The 23115-nt window shown below is 55.7% G+C and overlaps 1 protein-coding gene across 12 annotated transcripts in view; it reads left to right on the top strand.

Moving 5' to 3' along the window:
- SCN4A (sodium voltage-gated channel alpha subunit 4) overlaps positions 1-23115 on the top strand; it is a 61293-nt gene that overhangs the window by 33106 nt on the left and 5072 nt on the right. For all 12 annotated transcript variants that reach the window (XR_012514688.1, XM_074388845.1, XM_074388847.1 and 9 more), the window contains 12 exons: positions 939-1002; positions 1245-1386; positions 2665-2874; positions 3459-3612; positions 6216-6454; positions 8214-8387; positions 10142-10498; positions 16310-16786; positions 18687-18819; positions 19453-19607; positions 20181-20354; positions 21692-21814. Coding sequence is in view for 11 of the 12 variants with exons in the window: in XM_074388845.1 (XP_074244946.1) it covers positions 939-1002; positions 1245-1386; positions 2665-2874; positions 3459-3612; positions 6216-6454; positions 8214-8387; positions 10142-10498; positions 16310-16786; positions 18687-18819; positions 19453-19607; positions 20181-20354; positions 21692-21814 (2402 nt within the window). In the remaining variant the exon portion in view is untranslated. The remainder of the gene's footprint in view (positions 1-938; positions 1003-1244; positions 1387-2664; positions 2875-3458; positions 3613-6215; positions 6455-8213; positions 8388-10141; positions 10499-16309; positions 16787-18686; positions 18820-19452; positions 19608-20180; positions 20355-21691; positions 21815-23115) is intronic.

The following is a 23115-nucleotide window of genomic DNA, read 5'->3' as shown; positions in this document are numbered from 1 at the left end:
TTTTTAAAACCCTAAAGTGCCGAGCACAGTGGCTCATGCCTGTAATCCCAGCACTTTGGGAGGCTGAGGCGGGTGGATCACCTGAAGTCAGGAGTTCGAGACTAGCCTAACCATCATGTTGAAACCCCATCTCTACGAAAAATACAAAAATTAGCCGGGTGTCGTGGTACATGCCTGTAATCTCAGCTACTTGGGAGGCTGAGGCAGGAGAACCACTTGAACCCAGGAGGCAGAGGTTGCAGTGAGCCGAGGCTGCGCCATTACACTCCAGCCTGGGCAACAAGAGTAAAACTCGGCCTCAAAAAAAAAAAAAAAAAAAAAAAAAAAAAAAATCCTAAAGTTCTCACTATACAAAGCAAGAGTCTATAGTTCCTACTCCCTAGCCTGTGCACCCCCTGTCCTCCTTCATCACACCACGTGCTCACACCCTGGCAGGGTCACAACCACCCCCCAACATGCCCATGTCTTATTTACATATGTGTCTGCACAGGTACACACGCCAGAAACACACACATTCTCACACAGCCACTGTTAGTCCACACAGTGCCTTCCTGCCAATTAGGAAAAGGTGACCCTTCTCACCCTGGAACTTGGATTCCAGCCCCCACTTGCCCTTCACTCAGGGGCCCTGCACAGGTTCACAGTAGCCCTATGCACACATGTACACGTTCCCCTCTTTGTGCCGCTGCTGTGTACTGACTTTACGTCCACACCGGGCACTGAGCTGACAGTGCTTGCAGCTGAGCTCCCTGCCAAGTCCCTGCCAGAGACCTTGGAACTTGGTACTGTCCTTAAAAGAAGGGGAAGAGGCAGCCAGGGAACATCCGTTTTGTTTATGCGGTACAGACAGACCTGTCCACAGGTGTGCAATGAGTGCAGGTGCTCACACTGTGTCCATGTGGGTGACTTGCCTCCTCTGTGGCCTCTGACTCCCGAAGGGAACTTCTACTTCCTGGAGGGCTCCAACGATGCCCTGCTCTGTGGGAACAGCAGTGATGCTGGGTGAGTGGGGCTAAGGAATGGGGAAAAGGCACCCTAGGGGTCTTGGAAGGTGGGAATCGATTCAAGGCGAGGACCTGGGGTGGACAGGAGTGCGGGGAAGTCTGTGGGCAGGGATGGAATACTTTTCTGTTTGGGGGACACAGGAAGAACTGAGGGATTCTTTTTTTTCCCTTGGGGTCCCCATCTGTCCCCAGCTGGAGTGCTCCTCCCACCCTAAACCCAGCCCCCTGTCCTAACCCTAGGCACTGTCCCGAGGGTTATGAGTGCATCAAGGCCGGGCGGAACCCCAACTATGGCTACACCAGCTACGACACCTTCAGCTGGGCCTTCCTGGCTCTCTTCCGCCTCATGACACAGGACTATTGGGAGAACCTCTTCCAGCTGGTACAGCTGCCCCCATCCTGCCCCCGAACCCTACAGCCAACCCGCCTCCATCCCTGCAGCCTCTTTAGGGCCTGACGGGTTCTACCACAGGATGGCCAACCCCCCAGCTGGGCCATCTCCTCATGGGCTCCCACACTGCCCTTAGAGGAGCTGGGTGCCCTCTGAAACTGGGCACCTGCCCCAAGCCAAGCCATGGCGTTAATTCTTTCCACACTTTGCTTTCAGAGTCGAGGTCCGGTCCTAGCATAGCCACACACCCAGGAACCCCCAGGCCTCACGATAACCAGTAGGGCAGCTTAGAAATTCAGTGCTCCCCATACTTTAATTTGCCTGCTGCTGTTTGCAGGGAAGGCAGGCTGAGTCTGGAGTGTTAGTGCCTTCTGATGCAACATTGATGTTGATAACAATAACAAAAATAATAACAATAATAGCTACTAGCCGGGCACAGAGACTCACGCCTGTAATGCCAGCACTCTGGGAGGCCAAGGCAGGTGGATCACTTGAGGTCAGAAGCTTGAGACCAGCCTGACCAACATGATGAAACCCTGTCTCTACTGAAACAAATACAAAAATTAGGTGGGCATGGTAACATGGGCCTGTAATCCCAGCTCCTTGGGAGGCTAAGGCAGGAGAATTGCTTGAACCTGGGAGACGGAGGTTGCGTGGGGAACCGAGATCGTGCCACTGCACTCTAGCCTGGGGGGGCAACAGAGCAAGACTCCATCTCAAAAAAATACAAAATACAAAAATTAGCCAGGTATGGTGGTAAACACCTGTAATCCCAGCTACTCAGGAGGCTGAAGCAGGAGAATCACTTCAATCTGGGAAGTGGAGGTTGCAGTGAGCCAAGATCATGCCACTGCACTCCAGCCTGGGCAAAAGAGCAAGACTCCATCTCAAAAAAAAAAATTGATTAAATAATAATAATAGCTACTATTTGTTGAGTTCTTACTAGGTGCCAGACACTGTGGCAAAGCTAGAATTCAAGCTGAGCCCAAACCCATGTTTACCAACTTTCTGTCCTGGCTCTCTGCTATCAGTATGCCTGGCTTCGGTCCTCCTCTGGGCCAGGAGACCAGAAATGCTTGAGTCCCAGGTAGATATTTTGAAGTTCCCCAGAACATGGCTCAGTGTGCCAATGATGGCTATCAATTCCCCAGGCTCAGTGAGGGAGGGGCTTTGCTTACCCATCCAGGCAATGGATGTACGGAGAGGGGCAGTGGGTCAAAGGAGGTGAATGCCATGGGACCCCTTCACTCCCTCTCCCCCCACTCCCAGACCCTTCGAGCAGCTGGCAAGACCTACATGATCTTCTTCGTGGTCATCATCTTCCTGGGCTCTTTCTACCTCATCAATCTGATCCTGGCTGTGGTGGCCATGGCGTATGCCGAGCAGAATGAGGCCACCCTGGCCGAGGATAAGGAGAAAGAGGAGGAGTTTCAGCAGATGCTTGAGAAGTTCAAAAAGCACCAGGAGGAGTTGGAGAAGGTCTGGACCCCAGGGCTCTCCCTGCCCTCAGCTGGGGCTGCCTGGCCACTGGCTTCTCCCTGGGGGGCTGAGGGTGAGGGAGGGCATGGGGTTAGGGGTTTTGAGGCAAAAGGGGCAGAAAGCCCCGGCTGGGAGCTTTGCTGGTGGGGGAGGACATCCAAGCAGTAGAAAAAGCATTTATCTGCTCTGTGCCTCAGTTTCCCTGTCTATAACAAGGAATCTGGAGTAGCTAAACCCAAAGTATTTTCCCAGCTCAGACATTTCTGGTTTTGAGATGCTTTCTGGGCAGCGGATGGGTCCACAGTGAGGGAAGGGCTGGTCCTAATGAAGCTCCAGTGAGCGGCTGACCATTTTTTCATTCTCTCACCAAGTGGAGGGTTCGTTGGGGCATAAGAGTCAAGAGTCTTCAGGGAAAAGGGTCTTCAGATACTTTGGTCCCTACCCTGTCATCCCCACCACCACATTAGCCTGTCCCTTCCCCACCTGCAGTAAGTTTGACACACCCTGAAGGACCCTAAGGGTCAATTAGTCTATCCCCCTGGCTCAGAGCTGGATTCCTGCCTGTCACTCTTGCTGGTCTACAGGCCAAGGCCGCTCAAGCTCTGGAAGGTGGAGAGGCAGATGGGGACCCAGCCCATGGCAAAGACTGCAATGGCAGCCTGGACACATCACCAGGGGAGAAGGGAGCCCCGAGGCAGAGTGGCAGCGGAGACAGTGGCATCTCTGACGCCATGGAAGGTGAGTGCCTTGTGTCCCTGTGCCCACTTAGATAGTGTGGGGCCTGGCTGGCCTGGATTCAGGAGGACAGGGATGCCATGGAAGGTGAGTGCTCCCTCTACCCATTCAGGTTCCTGAGGTCAAGGTGGAGCCTAGCTGGACTGGCTTCAGGACAGTAACTTAATATTGGCACAGAAGAAATGGCTGTGATAAATATAGTCCTGCCTTAACCGGGCCCAGTTCTAGCTGCAAGGCCAGGCTGCTATGGGAACTGGGGGCTTCCGGGAGGGCCTTGGGGGCTGCCCAATGGGAAGCATAAGCTAATAATACTAACCAGAAGGCCCAATGTTCTGGAAACTGGACATCCTGTTCCTCAAGTGTTCTCTGGGTAAAAGTTAAAGGTCAAAAGTCAGATTCTGCCCAACCAGAATCCCCAATCCCTGTGCCACCCACTGAATCTCAGAAGAATAAGGATGTGATGAGAGAAGGTGAATAGACACAACACGATGGATGGATAGACAGATGGCCGGCCGGATGAACAGATGGATGGATGGATGGATGGACACATGGACAGATAGACAGATGGATGAATGGATGAATGGATAGATGGATGGATGGATGGATGGATGGATGGATGGACAGACGGATGGACGAATGGACAGACAGAGAGATGGATGGATAGATAGATGGACAGACAGATGGATAGACAGATGGATGTATAGACAGATGGACTGATGGACTGGTGGATGGATGGATGGATGGATGGGTGGATGGATGGATGGATGAATGGATGGACGGACAGACAGACAGATGGCTGGATAGATAGATGGACAGATGGATAGACAGATAGATGGATGGATAGACAGATGGACCAAGGGACTGATGGATAGATGGCTGGTTGGATGGAAGATGAATGGATGGATGAATAAACGGGTGGATGGATAGATGGATGGATGGCTAGATGGATAGATGGACAGATGGATGAACGGATGGACAGACATATGGATGGATGAGAGGGAGGAAAGTGTGGAAGCAGGAGGGAAGGAGGAAGCACAGGAAAGAGGGATGATAGGATAAAGGAATTCTGATGCAGAGAGATCTGGTTCCATCCCCAGGTCAGCCTGCCTTGTGCCAGGGGGTTGGGGGCCCTGCAGGACTTTGCAGATTTCTAGAGGGCGTCATGTCACCTGACCTTGTATGACAGGCATCCAGGTGCCCATATGCCCTGCCAGAGAGTATCCAGGGAATGCTGGGGGAGGAGACCTCTCCACCCTGCCGTTGCTGGGACCACTGTGAGAAGTGTTGGGCCTCAGACCCTGTTTGGGCACCTGCAGAAGCACAGGGTAGGGGTGGAGGTGCAGACTGGGCAGGTTTTGATTGAGGCTCAGTGTGTTAATTGCTGGGTGTAGGGGATTCAGCCACTCACACCCCTGGCATGAACCCAGGGTCTCCAATGGGCTGCCACCCACCCACCCACTCCAGTCCTTTTTCTTCCTCTTTGAAATGGGAGGCACTGATTGCATTTATCAGGTAAACCTGCCTTGATGAGTAAGTGAGATTATGCCTGGCCAAGGACACTCCTGTAGGACACCAAGACCAGGAGGAGGAGGAGCAGTTTTGTCCCATGTCCTTGCACAGCACTCATGGCTTTGGTGTGGCAAGAACAGGGAGTGTTTCCAGAAGGCAACTCTGGTGGGAAAGGATGGGTCGGCTGGGGACACTTTGGAGGGGCCGGTATTACCGACAGTGCATCCCCGAGGGATCTGTCTGCAGAGTGGCGGCGGCCAGCAGCACGTGGGGCTGGAACCCAAGCTCCTGCAGTGGCCTTCCGCCTCTTGCTGGGAACTCTGGACCCAGACAGATTAGGGCATCTCACAGGCCAGGCTCGCAGTCCCAGGCCTCTAGCAGGCAGTGGACGTCCTGTCTAGTTCCCTGAGGGGGTGGGGCTTTGTGGGGTGAGCCAAGAGGAAGAGACTTGAGGCAGGGCATTGAAAGGCAGGGTTTGGGGAAAGGTTTGTTGAGGATGTGGGCCTGTGAGTTACTGTACTAAGGGGCGGGGCTTTGGGAGGAGGCGGGGCTTCTTCGGGGGCGGGGGATGTGGGTGGGGTTTAGAGGGGACAGACTTGAGGATGCGCTTTGCTAGACGGAGGAGCTTGGCACCGGGGGTGGGTCTTTGAAGAGGCGGGGTTTTGGGGAACAAAGCTGTTGGCGGAGTTTAGAGAGGTGGGTCCGGAGGTTGATGCAGTGAGTGGTGGTGAAGCTTGGAGTAGGGGGCGGGGCTCTGGGAACGCGGGTTGGGGGGTTCCAGGGGTGGGACTATAGTGGGGGTTAGAGAGCGAGGTCTGGAGGATGCTCACTGAGGCGGTGGAGCTTGGAGCTGGCCACGCTCAGGGAGCGGGGCTTTGGGGTAAAGCCCCTCCGTGGGGCGGAGGTTGCAGGAAGGTGTCAGTAAGGGTGACGCAAGAGGTGGTGGAACTTGGAACAGACCTTGCTAGAGCGTTGAAGCGTTGAGATGTGGAGCGCTAAGGGGCCGGGCTTGGACGGTGGAACCAAAGCTCTAGGTGGAGCCGGGGGCACGGGAGGTGTGAATCCTCACCAGGTGCCTGCTACCACTCCTCTCCCAGAACTGGAAGAGGCCCACCAGAAGTGCCCGCCATGGTGGTACAAGTGCTCCCACAAAGTGCTCATATGGAACTGCTGCGCCCCCTGGGTGAAGTTCAAGAACATCATCCACCTGATTGTCATGGACCCGTTCGTGGACCTGGGCATCACCATCTGCATCGTGCTCAACACCCTCTTCATGGCCATGGAGCATTACCCCATGACAGAGCACTTTGACAACGTGCTCACCGTGGGCAACCTGGTAGGGAGGGGCGGGGGAGAGGGATCATTCATGGGCAGGGCAGGAGGGGGTGGGGCCCAGGGTGGCTGTATGGCTGTGTGCAAATATGGGGCATAGTTGGGGACACATGTGGACAGCTGGGGTTATTTTCCCAGCATATGGGGGCATGAGTTGATGTGGGGGAGTACTTGGGGTGATCTGTGGTACATAGAAGTGGGGCTTCAGGATATTTGGGGGCAGGGAGAGTGAGGTGAGGTGCTGGGCTTCTTAAGGTCCAGACTCTTGGGGATCTGGGGTCCAGACCATGCCCTGGAAGCAGGGGTAAGGAAATGGGGGTACGGAGATACGGGTGAAGGGGCTAGGTGACAAGTCTATCCACTTCCAGAAGTTGTCATGGGCCTGAAAGGAGCCAAGGGATCTGGCAGTGGAACCTATAGCCCTGGCTTCCGAGGCCCAGTGGGCCCCAGGAGCTACTCCCCCAGCCCTCACCTATTTCTCCAGCGTGGCCAGGCACCTCCCCTCTCCAGCCCTTTTCCGCTCCACTATTGTTGACACCGCTGATCCACCCGCTTATCCGGGCCCATTAGGAGCATTATCACCTTGTTGCCAGCCCCAGAGGAGCCTGACAAAGGGAAAAGCCGCCTCCTCCTCCAGCCCTGCCCCACCCTTCCCAATTCCCTTTGCAATTTTTCCAGGACAGCAAATGGGCGAGATGCTCCCCAACCCTGAAGGTTAGGGGAAGCCAGGGAGAGTAAGATCTGGGGTCTAGGACAAGACCAGGGCTGGGTGGGTGGCACAATAATCAAACCCTGGGCTTCCCAGCCTTTGAGGCAGGCATGTCTGTCCCATATAGCGGCCGAGGCAGCCGTGGCCATGCCAGGCTGGAGGGGCAAGGGCGTGCTCTGGACTTGTGGCACAGCTGCTGGGATGTGCATGATGGACCGGGCCTGCCTGCCTGTCCACCCCCTGCCCACACTATGCTGCTGTCTTGGCACCTGCTGTGTCCAGAGACAGCCTCTGGGAGGGGTTCAGCATGTGCCCGGGCAGGCTGTGGACCAAGGGCAGCTGGTGCCCGGCAGGAGGGGGGCCGTGCCCAGGGAGCTTTCAGGGACTATGCAATCCTCAGACCCCATGTCCAGGGTTGGCAGGGCAGCTCTGGCCGCCTTCTCATTATTTTGCTCCTTTTGGCCTCTGCCTTGGCAGACCTTTGAGTCCGCCAAGATTTTGCAGGGTCCTGGGACTGGCCCCTGTGGAGAGGGTGTGGGCACAGAGGCAGGATACTGAACTGAGCCCCTGAGAACTGGGCTTGAGATGTGGCTCCTTCCCATGTGGGTGCTGTGATGCCAGCTAGCTGCCTAGCTTGCTGAGCCTCAACTGCTCATTCGTGGAAAACATGTGAGAATCCCTCCCAACATTGTAGCGATCAGGATACTAATGAGGTCACAAAGTGAACCACAGAGTGCCCTGCAAACATTGAATATTATGACAGGGCTGGGGCTCCGAGCAGCGAAGTGCCTTGCCCACTGTCATGAAGCCAGAAATGGATGGGAGCGGGTCTCAGAGTTGTACCCACCTCTACCCTATGGCTTGACCGTTGCCTCCATCACTCACACACACACGGGCCATGTGTGCCACTCCTGCCCCTTTCAGGGCTCTGGACCCCTTTCCCCTCAGCCCCTGCAGCCTCTGCCAGGAGGTGAGTGTTGGGTGGGAGACTCCCAGGGCCCTGGGCTCCCCAAGGCTCTGTGGCAGGGCTTCACCTTACCGCCTCCCGCCCCAGGTCTTCACGGGCATCTTCACAGCAGAGATGGTTCTGAAGCTGATCGCCATGGACCCCTATGAGTACTTCCAGCAGGGCTGGAACATCTTCGACAGCATCATCGTCACCCTCAGCCTGGTAGAGCTAGGCCTGGCCAACGTACAGGGGCTGTCTGTGCTCCGCTCCTTCCGTCTGGTACTCGAAAGCCCCGGGGCCAGGGGCTGGAATGGGGGTGGGCTGAGCAGCCTAAGGAGGGTGGACATAGGGATGGGAGGAGAAACCCCAGGAAGCCAGAGGGCTGAAAACGAGGCCCCCTCTGCCTGTGCACACCTGTTACCTCTCAGAACCTTTCTAACCTGTAAAACGGAAAAGGAGTGCCCTCTCTCCTTTCACAGGGCTGCCGGGGGGACGGAAGTGACAGAAGCCAATGCTGGGTTTGATTCTTTAATGACCTTGGGCCGCAGTGGAGCAGGAACTCCAGCCCCATTCTGCAGACCTGGAAACGGAGGCTCTGCAAGTTCATTAGGAGTAGGAGTGGGACCTCGGAACCTGTGTCTTTCCACCACCCCATAAGGAGCACTGTTACTCTTTTTAAAACTTTATCGGCTGGGCACAGTGGCTCATGCTTGTAATCCCAATACTTTGGGAGGCCGAGGCAGGTGGATCACCTGAGGTCAGGAGTACAAGACCAGCCTGGCCAACATGGTGAAACCCTGTCTCTACTAAAAATACAAAAATTAGCAGTGCACGTGGCGAGCGCAGCTATAACTGTAGTCCCAGTTACTTGGGAGCCTGAGGCAGGAGAATTGCTTGAACCCAGGAGGTGGAGGTTTCAGTGAGCTGAGATGGCACCACTGTATTCCAGCCTGGGTGACAGAGGGAGACTTCATCTTAAAACAACAACAACAAACTTTATCAAGGGACCTTTCATGTGTGCACAGAAGTATAGAGAAAGTATAATAACCCTCCAGCACCCATCACCCAGGTTCAACAACCATCAACATTCTACATTTCCTGTTGCATCTGTCCCCCAATTTTTATTGTGAAAGCAAATTCCAACATATAATTTCACTTGTAAATACTTTAGTCTGTATTTTTTTTTTTTTTTTTTAAAGACAGGGTCTCTCTTTCAACCAGGCTGGAGTGCAGTGGCATAATCATTGCTCGCTGCAGCCTCGACCTCCCCAGGCTCAAGTGACTCTCCCACCTCAGCCTCCTGCATAGCTGGGACCACAGGCACACAGCACCACGCCTAGCTAATTTTTGTATTTTTTGTAGGTCAGGGTTTCACCCTGTTGCCCAGGCTGGTCTCCAACTCCTAAGCTCAAGTGATGCACCTGCTTCAGCCTCCCAAAGTGTTGGGATTACAGGTGTGAGCCGGGGCTCCAGCCGTAGCCTATATCTTTAACAGATAAGGACTTTTCTTTTTCTTTTACTTTTTTTTTTTTTTTTTTTTTTAATAAGATGGAGTCTGGCTCTGTAGCCCAGGCTGGTGTGCAGTGGTATGATCTCCACTCACTGCAACCTCCATCTCCCAGGTTGAAGCGATTCTCCTGCCTCAGCCTCCTGAGTAACTGGGATTACAGGTACCTACTACCACATCCAGCTAATCTTTTTTGTATTTTTAGTAGAGACAGGATTTCACCATGTCGGCCAAACTGGTCTCCAACTCCTGAGCTCAAGTGATTCACTCGCCTCGGCTTCCCAAAGTGCTGGGATTACAGGCGTGAGCCACCGTGCCCCACCTGGACTTGTTTTCTTTTTAACGCATGAAGGGCCTGAGGTAGTAGGATGAGTCTTTCGTTTAACAGAAGGGCAAACTGAGGACTCAGATTGTGCAGGGGGCTGGAGATCCAAGCTGCTCGACGCTGTTCTTTCTCCTAAGTCTGGGGCTGCCTTGGGTGGTGGTCCCTGGGCCTCATTTGCCCTTGCCCTCCCCTGTCTGGCAGCTGCGGGTCTTCAAGCTGGCCAAGTCGTGGCCGACGCTGAACATGCTCATCAAGATCATCGGCAACTCCGTGGGGGCGCTGGGCAACCTGACGCTGGTGCTGGCCATCATCGTGTTCATCTTCGCTGTGGTGGGCATGCAGCTTTTTGGCAAGAGTTACAAGGAATGCGTGTGCAAGATCGCCTCGGACTGCAGCCTGCCACGCTGGCACATGCACGATTTCTTCCATTCCTTCCTCATCGTCTTCCGCATCCTGTGTGGGGAGTGGATTGAGACCATGTGGGACTGCATGGAGGTGGCCGGCCAAGCCATGTGCCTCACTGTCTTCCTCATGGTCATGGTCATCGGTAACCTTGTGGTGAGTGAGGCTGGCTGGGTGGCCCCTGCCCTCGCCTGAGAAGTGTAGAAGACGTGCCTGATGTTTGACTATTTTCTTTTTCTTTCTTTCTTTCTTTCTTTCTTTTTTTTTTTTTTTGAGATAGAGTTTCACTCTTATGGCCCAGGCTGGAGTGCAATGGTGTGATCTCGGCTCACTGCAACCTCCACCTCCCGGGTTGAAGTGATTCTCCTGCCTCAGTCTCCCAAGTAGCTGGGATTATAGGCATGCGCCACCATGCCTGGCTAATTTTGTATTTTTAGTAGAGATGGGGTTTCTCCATGTTGGTCAGGCTGGTCTCGAACTCCTGACCTCAGGTGATCCACCCACCTTGGCCTCGCAAAGTGCTGGGATTACAGGTGTGAGCCACTGCGCCCAGCATGTTTGACTGTTTTCTATCTCCCCAGCACATCCTCTCCAAAATGGTAATTTTACGTGGTTGAACCCGATAGTTCTCAAATTTTAAACTGTGTAAGAATCACCTAGGAGTTACTTAAACCATGGATCCTGGTGCCACCCCCAGAGTGTCTGATTCAGCAGCTCTGGGCCTAGGCCTGGGGATCTGCATTTCTGACAGATCAGTGGTTGCCGATGCTGGCTCTGGGACCACGCTGTGAGTAGCGCTGTTGGAACGTAACGTTTTGAGTAAAGCAACCTGATAATGAGTCAGACAGACCCACAGTCCAGTCCCAGCTCCTTTGCCATCATTTGTGTGACCTTGAGCTAATTGCTGCTCTCTAGTCAGGCTGGATTCTCTAACCTTCACATACAAGACAAACGACAGGGACCTCCTGGGGTTACTGCAAAGATGATGCCATCGTATGTCCAAAGCCACAGCGTTGTGGAAACCTGGGGCTCTTGGCTTTCTCCCAGCCTCTGATCTCTGCTCTAGAGCCTATGGTCCAGGCTGCAAAAAAGAGAATCAGGCTGGATGTGGTGGCTTGTGCCCATAGTCCCAGCACTTTGGAAGGCCAAGGTCAGGAGTTCGAGACCAGCCTGGGCAACATAGCAAGACCCCCCCCCCCACCTATAAAAAATGGAAAAATGAAAAAGTAGTTAGGCATGGTGACACACACCAAACCCAGCTACTTGGGAGGCTGAAGCAGGAAGCTGGTTTGAGCCCTGGTCTTTGAGGCTGTAGTGAGCTATGATCCCGCCACTGTTCTCCAGCCTAGGGGGCAGAGCGAGACCTGCATCTCTAGAAAACAAAAAAAGAAACAGGTGCAGGTATTGGGAAAATGCAGAGATGGCATAAACTGTATTTCTTCTGCTGCGTGCCATGGCTCAGGACTTGGCATGTGGGGCTGGTGCAGGGGAAGGGGCCAGGAGGTGAGAGCCAGGGTGTAGGGCTGTGGTCCAGCTGGCCAGCATTTCTGTGGCTAGGGCCGCTGGAGGTGACCCTGACTCCTCCCCTTCTTGGGGTGGCAGTGGAGGTCACCACTGCCAGAGCCCTGCAGTGCTGTGCCCACCTGCCCCCTACAGTGCCTGGCACTGCCCTGGGTAACAGGGACTGGGAAGATGCCTGTCCCTGTGTTCCCCAAAGGCCTATGGAATCCCTGAGCTTCGGGCACAGCACTTCTCAGGTATCACTGGTCTCCGGCTGGGGGCAGCACCCAGAGGGGGAAGGGGGTGTCACCTTGGCTGCTAGATAAGACCACGCTGTAGCTACAGAGAAGAACTCAGGCCTGCTGTCCCGGAAAGGAGGGTCTTGGGAAGCGGGGAGAGAGAGGGAATGTGCCCAGGCCTAATTTTAGGGCAGGATTGGAGATGGGGACAGCAGACCCTGAGTAGGAGTTTGTGGATGTAAGTCTAAGGATTTGGGAGTGACTGAGTCTGCAGGGGGTTGCTGTCTGTCTGCAGAAACTCAAAAATGTTCCAAGCCCTCACTTTGCCACTCACTGACTGGAAAACCTTGAGCCCATTATTTAACCCCTTTGGGCCTCAGTTTTCCCCTCTGGAAAATGGAGATGATAGTGAGGATGACTCTTCCACTGGGTGGTCGAGAGGATTATATGATACATGCGCTGACAGGTGCTTACCAAAGTGCCTGGCCACGTGGCTGGTGGTGCAAGTGTTGCAGGCATGCGATGGGGCAGTGCTGGTTTAGGTTCCCACCACCGGGGTGACACTCCTGTACTGGCAGTGGGGTCCCTACTGTGTGTCAGTCCCTGCACAAAGGGCTATATGGTCATGGTCCCTAATCCTCTCAGCCACCCCATGAGACAGGTCATGTTATTTCCATCTTCTCAGGGAGGCCTGTCCAGAACCGCACAACTAGTAAGAAACAGCTGGTACTGGAACTGGGTCAGTATAACTCCAATAACACTAACATCAATGATAAGAGTATCGTAATAACAGTAACGTCAGCACCAGCAGAAGGATGCTGACAGCTGACATTTATTTAGCATTTACCTAGCATTCTGGGTGCTTTGTGTGTATTCATTTCGCCGCCTCCTCACACCCACCTGTGAGGGTTCACTGGTTCATCTGTTTTATAGATGAGGAAGCAGAGGCTCAGGGAGGTGAATCTGCCCCATGTGCAGAATGGGAGTCCCTGCAGTCTGGCTGCAGAATCTGGAACCAGTGCAGGTCCTGCTTCCATATACCTGTCACCCCCATCACACAGACACACGTACACACACACCACGACATCCTTTCTGCTCTGTGGCTCAGCCCAGCTCTGTGGCTCTCCCAGTTTGCTCAGAGGGAGTGGAGCAGCCCCGGGAGGCAGCACTGTCAGCTCCTTGGGCACTGCCCCTCCCACCTCCTCCCCAGGCTTCAGAGAAGCAGGTGTCTGCCAGAGGCCACCAGGGCCCCCTGCCAGAGAGTGTGAAGACCCGCGTCCCCTGCGCCCATGGCACTTGGTCACTTCCTGTGGGTAACTGTGAAGAAGAAGAGGAAGTGACTAGGTCGCCAGTAACCCAAAGCACAGAACCCCCAGGGAAATTGATGTTGGCCCCCTCCCCTCCCTGCCCTCCCCCTGCCTAGGGCGGCTATTTCTGTCTTGGGGAGGAGCCGTGTGCAAACCCTGCTGACCCAGAGAGCAGCTAATTCCCATCTCAGATGTGTTTCTGGCAACTGGATGCCTCCCCCCAAGAGAGAGAGAAGAAAGACTAACGTGTTTTGGTTGGGGGCAAAGGCAGCAAAGCCGCCAGGGGACATGGTGGGGAGGAGGGGAGCCGCGGAAATTCTCCCAGCACGTTCTCCCAAAGAGGGTTTTAAGATATTTTGTAAAGAGACTATATGAACATGATTAATGGAATATAATCAACAGAATGTAGTAAAGACAATGACAAGAAGACCTTGGAGGAGGCTGGAGAAAGCCAGCAGTGAGCCCCACCGAGGAGACGGCCAAGGTGCAGGCTCCCCACCCCCACATACTCCGCTCCCCCAGGACCCCCGGCTATGCCTCTGGCTGACAGGAGCCAGGACCCTCACCCCAGACAGGATCCCCCTTCCTCCCACTGCCCAGGGCCAGGTGGACTGGTAGAAGGAAGGGCGACCACATTGCAGACCTTCAGGGCTGCCATTCACCTTGTAGTCTAAGTGAATGATGCCTTCTAAAGTTGCACAATGACTAGGAGCCTCATTCTAGTTCTGGCTAAGCCATGTGTCCTAGGGCAAGCCACGCCACCTCTCTGGAACTGTTTCCTCACCTACAAAATGCTGAACTGGCCTCAGAGTTAATCATACTCTTCCTTACACCTTGCATAGCTAGCATTCCTTCCCTCCTTCCCTCCTTCCTTCCTTCCTTCCTTCCTCTTTTTTTGGGGGGGGGCAGGGGGCAGGGTCTTGCTGTGTCACCCAGGCTGGAGTGCAGTGGCACAATTTGGGCTCACTGCAACCTCCGCCTCCCATGTTCAAGTGATTCTCCTGCCTCAGCCTCTCAAGTAGCTGGGATTATAGGTGTGCACCACCACGCACAGCTAACTTTTGTATCTTTTTTGTATTTTTTTTTTTTTTTTTGAGACAGAGTCTTGCTTTGTCACCCAGGCTGAAGTGCAGTGGCCCCATCTCAGCTCGCTGCAACCTCTGCCTCTGGTTCAAGTGATTCTCCTGCCTCAGCCTCCCAAGTAGCTGAGACTACAGGCGCCTGCCACCACACCTGGCTAATTTTTGTGTTTTTAGTAGAGACGGGGTTTCTCTGTGTTAGCCAGGATGTTCTCGATCTCCTAACCTTGTGATCCACCTGCCTTGGCCTCCCAAAGTGCTGGGATTACAGGCATGAGCCACTATGCCTGGTCTTTTTTTTTTTTTTTTTTTTTTTTTTTTTTTTTTTTTTTGAGACGGAGTTTCTCTATTGTTACCCAGGCTGGAGTGCAATGGCGCGATCTCGGCTCACTGCAACCTCCGCCTCCTGGGTTCAGGTAATTCTCCTGCCTCAGCCTCCTGAGTAGCTGGGATTACAGGCACGTGCCACCATGCCCAGCTAATTTTTTGTATTTTTAGTAGAGACGGGGTTTCACCATGTTGACCAGGATGGTCTCGATCTCTCGACCTCGTGATCCACCCGCCTCGGCCTCCCAAAGTGCTGGGATTACAGGCTTGAGCCACCGCGCCCGGCCTGTGCCTGGTCTTGTATTGATCTTTTAATCTTCACAACAATGGGAGGAGCACTGGCATCGTCTCCATTTTACAGATGAGGAAACTGAGGCACAGCGCAGTGAAGTGAATTGCCTCAGAGCACACAGCTAATAAACTGGGGTTCAGAGCTCTGCAATACAGTTTCAAAAGCTGTGTACCCCAGTCTCTGCTGCCACCCAAACCCACAGTATTGCATGTGTCTGATCCGCTCTCTGTGTCTGCTGGGCTGTGAGCTCCCTGAGGCCATTCATGTAGTGTCAGGGGCTCAGGAAATGTCTGTCCACTGGAAAATAAAATGGGTGGGGGTGCTGGGGGAAGAGCAGGATCCTCTTAAGTCTCTTTCCATAGGAATGTGGGATGAGAACCAGAATAGATGGAGTCGGAAAACCCCAGAGGAGAAACGAGGGTAAATAGGTCAGATGGCCCTTCCAGAGCAATAGGGGCCGGGTTTCTGCACACCAGGAGCACAGGATCTATTAAAGTCCCACTTTCTATTAAAGTCCCACTTAACAGAGGAAGAAAAGAAGGCACAAAAGATTAAGGTTCCCAGCAAGTCCTGGAAGCTTGGCAACTTGAGCCCAGTTCTCTGTTCTGCATCCTCGGGGAGTGGAGATAAAGGACAGTCATGGGCAGGGTGCAGTGGCTCATGCCTCTAATCCCAGCACTTTGGGAGGCTGAGGTGGGCAGATCACCTGAGGTCAGGAGTTCGAGACCAAGCTGGGCAACATGTTGAAACCCTGTCTCTACAAAAAATACAAAGATTACCTTGGCATGGTGGTGCAGACCTGTAATCCCAGCTACTTGGGAGGCTGAGGTAGGAGGATCACTGGAACTTGGCGGTGGAGGTTGCAGTGAGCAGAGATCATGCCACTGCACTCCAGCGTGGGCAACAGAGCGAGACTCCATCTCAAAAAAAATAAAGGCAGTCATGGAGAGAGTCCCTGTCCCCCAGCAGGCCTTCCTAAACCCTGCCTCTGACCTGGGTAGCAGAGTCCTCTCAGAAGCCCAAGCCTCAGTTTCCCCAGCTGCAGAAGGGATAATAACCATCACCTCCATGAGCAGTTGTGAACACCTCTTAGGTGACGTTCTTTTAAATGCCCAACATCTGGTAGTTCGGATCTGTAGACCGAGGACCCCTGTGCTGGCTGAAGGTGGCAACCTCTGGGTCCCAGGGACTGATGTGAGGCTCCCTCTGACCCCATATCCCAGGTCCTGAACTTGTTCCTGGCTCTGCTGCTGAGCTCCTTCAGCGCCGACAGCCTGGCAGCCCAGGATGAGGATGGCGAGATGAACAACCTGCAGATTGCCATCGGGCGCATCAAGTGGGGCATCGGCTTTGCCAAGGCCTTCCTCCTGGGGCTGCTGCATGGCAAGATCCTGAGCCCCAAGGACATCATGCTCAGCCTCGGGGAGCCTATTGGGGCCGGGGAGGCTGGAGAGGCTGGGGAGACTACCCCTGAGGACGAGAAGAAGGAGCCGCCTGAGGAAGACCTGAAGAAGGACAATCACATCCTGAACCACGTGGGCCTGGCTGACGGCCCTCCCTCCAGCATCGAGCTGGACCACCTCAACTTCATCAACAACCCCTACCTGACCATCCAGGTGCCCATCGCCTCCGAGGAGTCCGACCTGGAGATGCCCACCGAGGAGGAAACCGACACTTTCTCGGAGCCTGAGGATGGCAAGGTGAGCCAGGCCGGGGCTCAGACAGACCTGGCTTCACATCCTCCTGTGACCTTGAGCAAGTTCTGATTCCTCTCCGAGCCCCAGTTTCTCCAGCTGTAAAGTGGGGGTGATGCCCTGTGGCATTGTTGCAAGTGTTATGTGGGACGCTGTATGTAAAGCATGCAGTCAGCGCCCCATGAGTGGTGGCTGTCACTATCGTTATTGATGTGGTTATTGTGATCGGCCCTGCCTGTCCTGAAACCCTCTCTGTTCGTGCCTGTCCTAGAACGCTGTCTGGGCCCCTCTCACCAGCAGGTGGTGCTCTTGGACATGCTGTTCTTACATGGGCACCGCCACTGCAGGATCAGGACCCCAGAGGCCTCTCTTACTTTCTTCTCTGGGCTTAAAGCCCCTTGCCCAGTCCTCACATTTATCCTCTATCTGTGTTTAGACCCCACCTGGGGCTGCTCCCAACCTCCCAGTGTGAGCCAAGGTGCCAGATCCAGGCGGGGGACTCAGGAGAGGAGCCAGGGGGTCAATGGGAATTGGGGACAAGGAGAGCAAAAGCCTCAGGCAGGAGCCCTGACCCTTCAGCCGTGGGGGGCCTGCTGCTGGGTTCAGATGCCCCTCCCCACCCCTCCACTTCGAAGGCGAGGAAGGGACAGGAACTCAGTGACGGTAACCCCCAGCAGCTGGGGCTGAGCTGAGACCCTCTCTGGGTCCTGAGTCGCCTTCCCCACCTCCAGCTCTGGCAGGGAAAGAACTCACACAGAAGCTAGGATGGGGGCACCTGCCCACCCCCGTGCCATCAGCCTGAGCCTAATGAACTTTGCCCTGAAAGCTTTTGACTCCTTATTCCCCCCAAATATGTGGCACGCTGGCTTACCAGGGGCTGAGTGCCTGTGAGCTATAAATACCCGGGCAAGACCTCGGTATGAGGCACTCGGGTGGCGGGTGGTGGGGGTGGTGGGGCGGGGCAGGGAGGTGGGGGCTGGAGAGCACCAAAATCTCAGGCTCTACGGAGCTGGAGCCTGGGGACTTACTCAAGGAGGGCGAGCCCAGCTTCAAGGGTGATTTTGGGAGTTTGATGCACATTTGGGGCAACTCAGTAGATGCCCTGGCTGACCTAACATTCTGTGCCTCAGTTTCCCTTTTAATCAACTGAAAACAAGTACCCACTTGTGGTGGTTTTCTGGTCACCACTCTGGATACAGAGCTGCCCCCTTAGTTGCCCTCTTCTTCTTTCCCTTGGGGGCCTCACCCTCAGCCTTGAAGGGGTCCCCTGCTGGGTGGAGGCTGGGGCTGGGAAGCTGGCCTGGCCCAGCAGGAGGAGGTGGGAGGAGACCTGGCTGAGCCTCCCCAACTCCCGCCCCCAACGCTGATCAGGTTCCCTTGGCGCGGGATGGAGGCTTTGGCTGGGGAACATTTTCCACTCTTTCTGGATTCCTCAGCCAAACAGACCCTGCATGTAGGAAGGCTCAGATACTAGGGGCACCACATACCCATGCTCTGCGCTGTGACAGCCTGGCTCCATCCTGACCCCTTTTCATACCCCTGTCCCCTCAGGGCTACCTGCAGGCTCCCCATGCCTCCCACACCCCCACTCAGGCCAGGGTCCCCGCCTCCTCCCTTATGCGAGGCCTTCGCATGTGTACTCATGCCCTCACTGCCCCTTCCCAGGCATCAGTCCTGCCCCACTCCTTATGTAAGTGCTGTGCGGGTATGACGAGGGCCGCCTATGTCTCCATGATTCATGATTCCTCAACCATCCAGGGCTGGATGAATGAATGAATGAATGAATGAGTTTGCTCCTCCCTCTCTGCTTCCCTTCCCTGCTGGTCTCCCATCCTGCCCTATCTGGTGGGAGGATGAGAGGGTCTCTCAGGGACCCAGGGGTCACGTGACGCTGTGGCCTCTGCAGAAGCCACCACAGCCCCTCTACGACGGGAACTCCTCCGTCTGCAGCACGGCTGACTACAAGCCCCCCGAGGAGGACCCTGAGGAGCAGGCAGAGGAGAACCCCGAGGAGCAGCCTGAGGAGTGCTTCACCGAGGGTGAGAGCACCCCCTACCTCACCTGGGTGTCTCCCCCAGGCCTGCACCCCTGCAAAGGGCAGGCTACACCAGGGCTAGAAGCACACGAACCAGGGGCTGCCTGGCCAGCCCCCGTGCCTTGCAGGCCTAGGGCTGGTGGCGGTGTGCGCTCAGAGCTGTGGCGCATCCATGCAGAGCCCTTGGCACGGGCCTGGCTTGGAGCAAGCGTGCAGGAGTGCAGCTGTCAGCTGCCTAGATCCTCCTCCTGCTTGTCCTCCCCTCCATCTTCAGGGAGTGAGGCCTTCAGGACATAGTCCTGGAGAAATGTCCTTGTCCATACAGCCCGCTGGGCTGTGCAGGATGGAGACGGCCTGGGCGAGGTGGGGGGTAGGGTGGGGTGGCTGAGAGCAGCAGCACCGCGGGGGGGCCAGGACGCCTTTCCTCTGCATGCCCACCTCCAGCAGCAGTTGTCGCATGGTGGATGGGGCTGTGGAGGGAGGCCCTGAGCACCGCATGTGAGCCAGATGGAGCTGGGTGAGGGAGGAGGTGGGGGCCCTGGAGAGGGGCATCCTGGGACGCCGCGGGAGAGTGCTGACCGTGCACCCCAAGGCAGCCCCAGGCCCGTGATGTGGTGCCTGTCCCTGCCCCCGTCAGCCTGCGTGCAGCGCTGGCCCTGCCTCTACGTGGACATCTCCCAGGGCCGAGGGAAGAAGTGGTGGACTCTTCGCAGGGCCTGCTTCAAGATTGTCGAGCACAATTGGTTCGAGACCTTCATTGTCTTCATGATCCTGCTCAGCAGCGGGGCTCTGGTAGGCACCACCTGGGAGCACGGGGCAGGGGCAGGGGCCAGGCCCACAGCAGGCCTTCCCGGGGCTCCCTGTCTCCACACACAGGAAGGGCCGTGCCCTGGTCAGTCCCAAACCCTGAGAACCCTAAAGAAACTCACTGTGCTTCCGGGATATGTTATAGAATGTGCTGACTCTTAACATGGCAGAGGTGCCTCCCTTGTTCCATGGGTGCTGACTTTTGTGCACACCCTGCTGATGAGGAGGCAGGAGGGATCTGGGAACTAGGGGTGCATGTGGGGCACAGGACTGAAGATGTGTCGCTGTGGACACCGCCAGCAGATGATTGTTATTTGCTGTTGTTGGGCTTGGGGAAGGAGGGCTGAGGGACTTCTCCCCACTGAGAGGTGCGCTCATCCTCGTGATGGATGGTGGGAATCCAGGAGATGTGGACAGCCTGTGCCCTGGGCTGGCCCCCACGGTAGATCCCCGGGAACCAGCAGCATCGAGCAGGGCAGGGGATGTGGCTGCCGCCCCAGCCTGCTGGACCCCAGCCTGCTGGACCCCCGGCCACCCTGGTGGTGCTGGTGCCCCCAGGCCTTCGAGGACATCTACATCGAGCAGCGGCGAGTCATCCGCACCATCCTGGAATACGCCGACAAAGTCTTCACCTACATCTTCATCATGGAGATGCTGCTCAAATGGGTGGCCTACGGCTTCAAGGTGTACTTCACCAATGCCTGGTGCTGGCTTGACTTCCTCATCGTGGATGTGAGTCCCCCTCCACATCGCCCCGTAGCCACATCCAGAGGCTGTAAATGTGGCAAGGACCTCAGGAATCCCAGGCCCTGAGGGGCAGGACTTGCCTGAGGCAGACCCTTGATCGGCGCTGCCCTTCTCAGACACAGCTGTCCAGGAGGGGAATAGGGACCGGGAGGCCCTCCCTTCTCCTCAGGGGAAGGAGGTCTTGGGGGGGGACAGCAGGCAGGAGGGCTGCTTACCATCGCTGCCAATAGGAGTGGAGGAGTTTCTTGCTTTATACATTTTATTTATTTATTTATTTATTTATTTATTTATTTATTTATTTATTTTTGAGACAGAGTTCCGCTCTTGTTACCCAGGCTGGAGTGCAATGGCGCGATCTCGGCTCACCGCAACCTCCGCCTCCCGGGTTCAGGCAATTCTCCTGCCTCAGCCTCCTGAGTAGCTGGGATGACAGGCACGCGCCAGCACGCCCAGCTAATTTTTTGTATTTTTAGTAGAGACAGGGTTTCACCATGTTAACCAGGATGGTCTCGATCTCTTGACCTCGTGATCCACCCGCCTCGGCCTCCCAAAGTGCTGGGATTACAAGCTTGAGCCACCGCGCCCAGCTATTTATTTTTAAGATTGTTGCCCAGGCTGGTCTTGAACTCCTGGGCTCAAGCAATCCTCCTCCCACCTTGGCCTCCCAAAGTGCTGGGACTACAGGTGTGAGTCACCACACTTAGCCAGGAGTGGAGGATTTTCTTTTTCTTTTTTTTTTTTTTTTTGGAGATGGAGTCTTGCTCTGTCACCCAGGCTGGAGTACAGTGGCAATATAGCCCCTCACTGCAATCTCCACCTCCTGGGTTCAAGCGATTCTCCTGCCTCAGCCTCCCAAGTAGCTGGGATTACAGGTGCCCACCACCACGCTAATTTTTGTTTTGTTTTGTTTTGTTTTAAGTAGAGACAGGGTTTCGCCATGTTAGCCAGGCTGATCTGGAACTCCTGACCTCAGGTGATCCACCCGTCGCAGCCTCCCACAAGTGTGAGCTACTGTACCTGGCGAGTGGAGGATTTTCTTACCCTCTTATATGGGCTTATGGGCCTCTCGAGGGAGTCGGGTACCATCCCTCCCACTCACGGCCATCCCCAGTTAGTTGATGACATCACTGAGGTGGCACCTGGGCTCCTACAGGTGCTGGGACATGTCCCAGGGCTGCTCTTCCCAACAGACAGGACCACCCACTAGGGAGAGGATCAATGGGAGACAGCCAGGAGCTGTGAGTCCAGGAAGACCCCGTTGCCTGGGCTTGAGGGGAGGCTGGGGCCTTGCACACACTGACCCCCCCACCCCTCCCCTGCAGGTCTCCATCATCAGCCTGGTGGCCAACTGGCTGGGCTATTCGGAGCTGGGACCCATCAAATCCCTGCGGACACTTCGGGCCCTGCGTCCCCTGAGGGCACTGTCCCGATTTGAGGGCATGAGGGTGGGTGCTGAAGGGGCCTCTGGGGTGGGCTGGGGATTTGGGGTCGGGCCACTCTCAGGGCAGGGTGGAGGGTGCATGTCTATACTCCAGCCACCACCAGGAGGAGGCAGAGAGCTTAGACCCACGGCCCTGCCTGAGGCCAGGTCGGGCCCCCACCTCCCCAGCTGTCCTTCCTGCAACCCATCTTCTGTCTGCCCCATTCCCGCCCTCAGCCCTCGATCCAGCCCACCCTTAGCTTACCTCTGCCACTACTTGGGGGCAGCAGAGGCTGCAGAAGCTCCCAGGAGGGTCTCACGGTCAGGGAAGAGGAAGAAGGAAGGCAGGTTTATGTGGTGTTTATGGGTGGTTTACAAGTGGGTTTATGGCTGGCTCTCCCAGCCTCAGACTGAGCCACCCAGGGCTCTGAAACAAGGTGCCTGCACCCTGGCTCTGAGTCTCCCCCTCACCCCCCACTGATGAGCTTGTCGTCTCGGTCAGGGCCATGCCCTTGAGCTTGGGGTGACTTTGGGGAAGATCCATTCAGGCCCTGGAGAGCGGAAGTGGCAGGTAAACACAGGGTTGGGGCAAGAAAAATAGGACTTCCCCGGGAAGGGAGGCCTGCTGGGAGCAAGACCTGCTCCAGCGGGACAGATGTCTGCAAATCCACAGGCCATGACGAGCCCACCCAAGCAGCCCCCTCCTGTCCCCGCCAGGGGCCAGCTGAATGCTGGGCCCTCTGACCCCCAGAGCCAGTGAACCCTCCCACTGAGGGGAAACAAGCTGCCTGTGGCCACACAGCTGGTCGGTGCCCCAGCCAGGAATAGAGCTCCCCTGGGTACCACCACGCTGTGCCACCCGCTCGCTCTGGAGGTCATGAAACGGCTCCTCTTTAAAAAGAGCAGGGTCTCAGATCCAGCCCAGTGTGCAGTGGTTGGTGGGCTGTGTGACCAGAGCTGGTGGGGACAAGGCTTCAGTCCCAGGGTTCCTGCTGCTGCAGAGACCCTGCTGCCCTCTTTTCTGTGCCTGTGTCTGGGTCTCTGGGGCTGAAAACCCATGAGCAGGGGCTGGGTCACGTGGGCTGAGTTTCCTATGGGGGCTGAGCAAAGAGTGTTTGTCTCCTGCCTGGTGACCCATGACTGGGCTGCTTCCAGAGAAACCTAGCACCCCCGCTCAGGACTGATGGCTCCAGCCAAGCAGAGAGCCCTCCTGAGCACCAGGCCTGCCGCTCCCTACCCCACCCCATCACTGTCCCCCATCTGCACACATACAGCCCAGCAGATTGGCCCTCCTCTAGGAAGCCCTCCCTGATTGACAATGCCCAG

This window comes from Saimiri boliviensis, chromosome 17 (assembly GCF_048565385.1).
Source record: "Saimiri boliviensis isolate mSaiBol1 chromosome 17, mSaiBol1.pri, whole genome shotgun sequence".
Taxonomy (NCBI): domain Eukaryota; kingdom Metazoa; phylum Chordata; class Mammalia; order Primates; family Cebidae; genus Saimiri; species Saimiri boliviensis.
The sequence above is the reverse complement of the archived record's forward strand: the minus strand, read 5'-3'. Positions and strand labels throughout refer to the sequence as shown.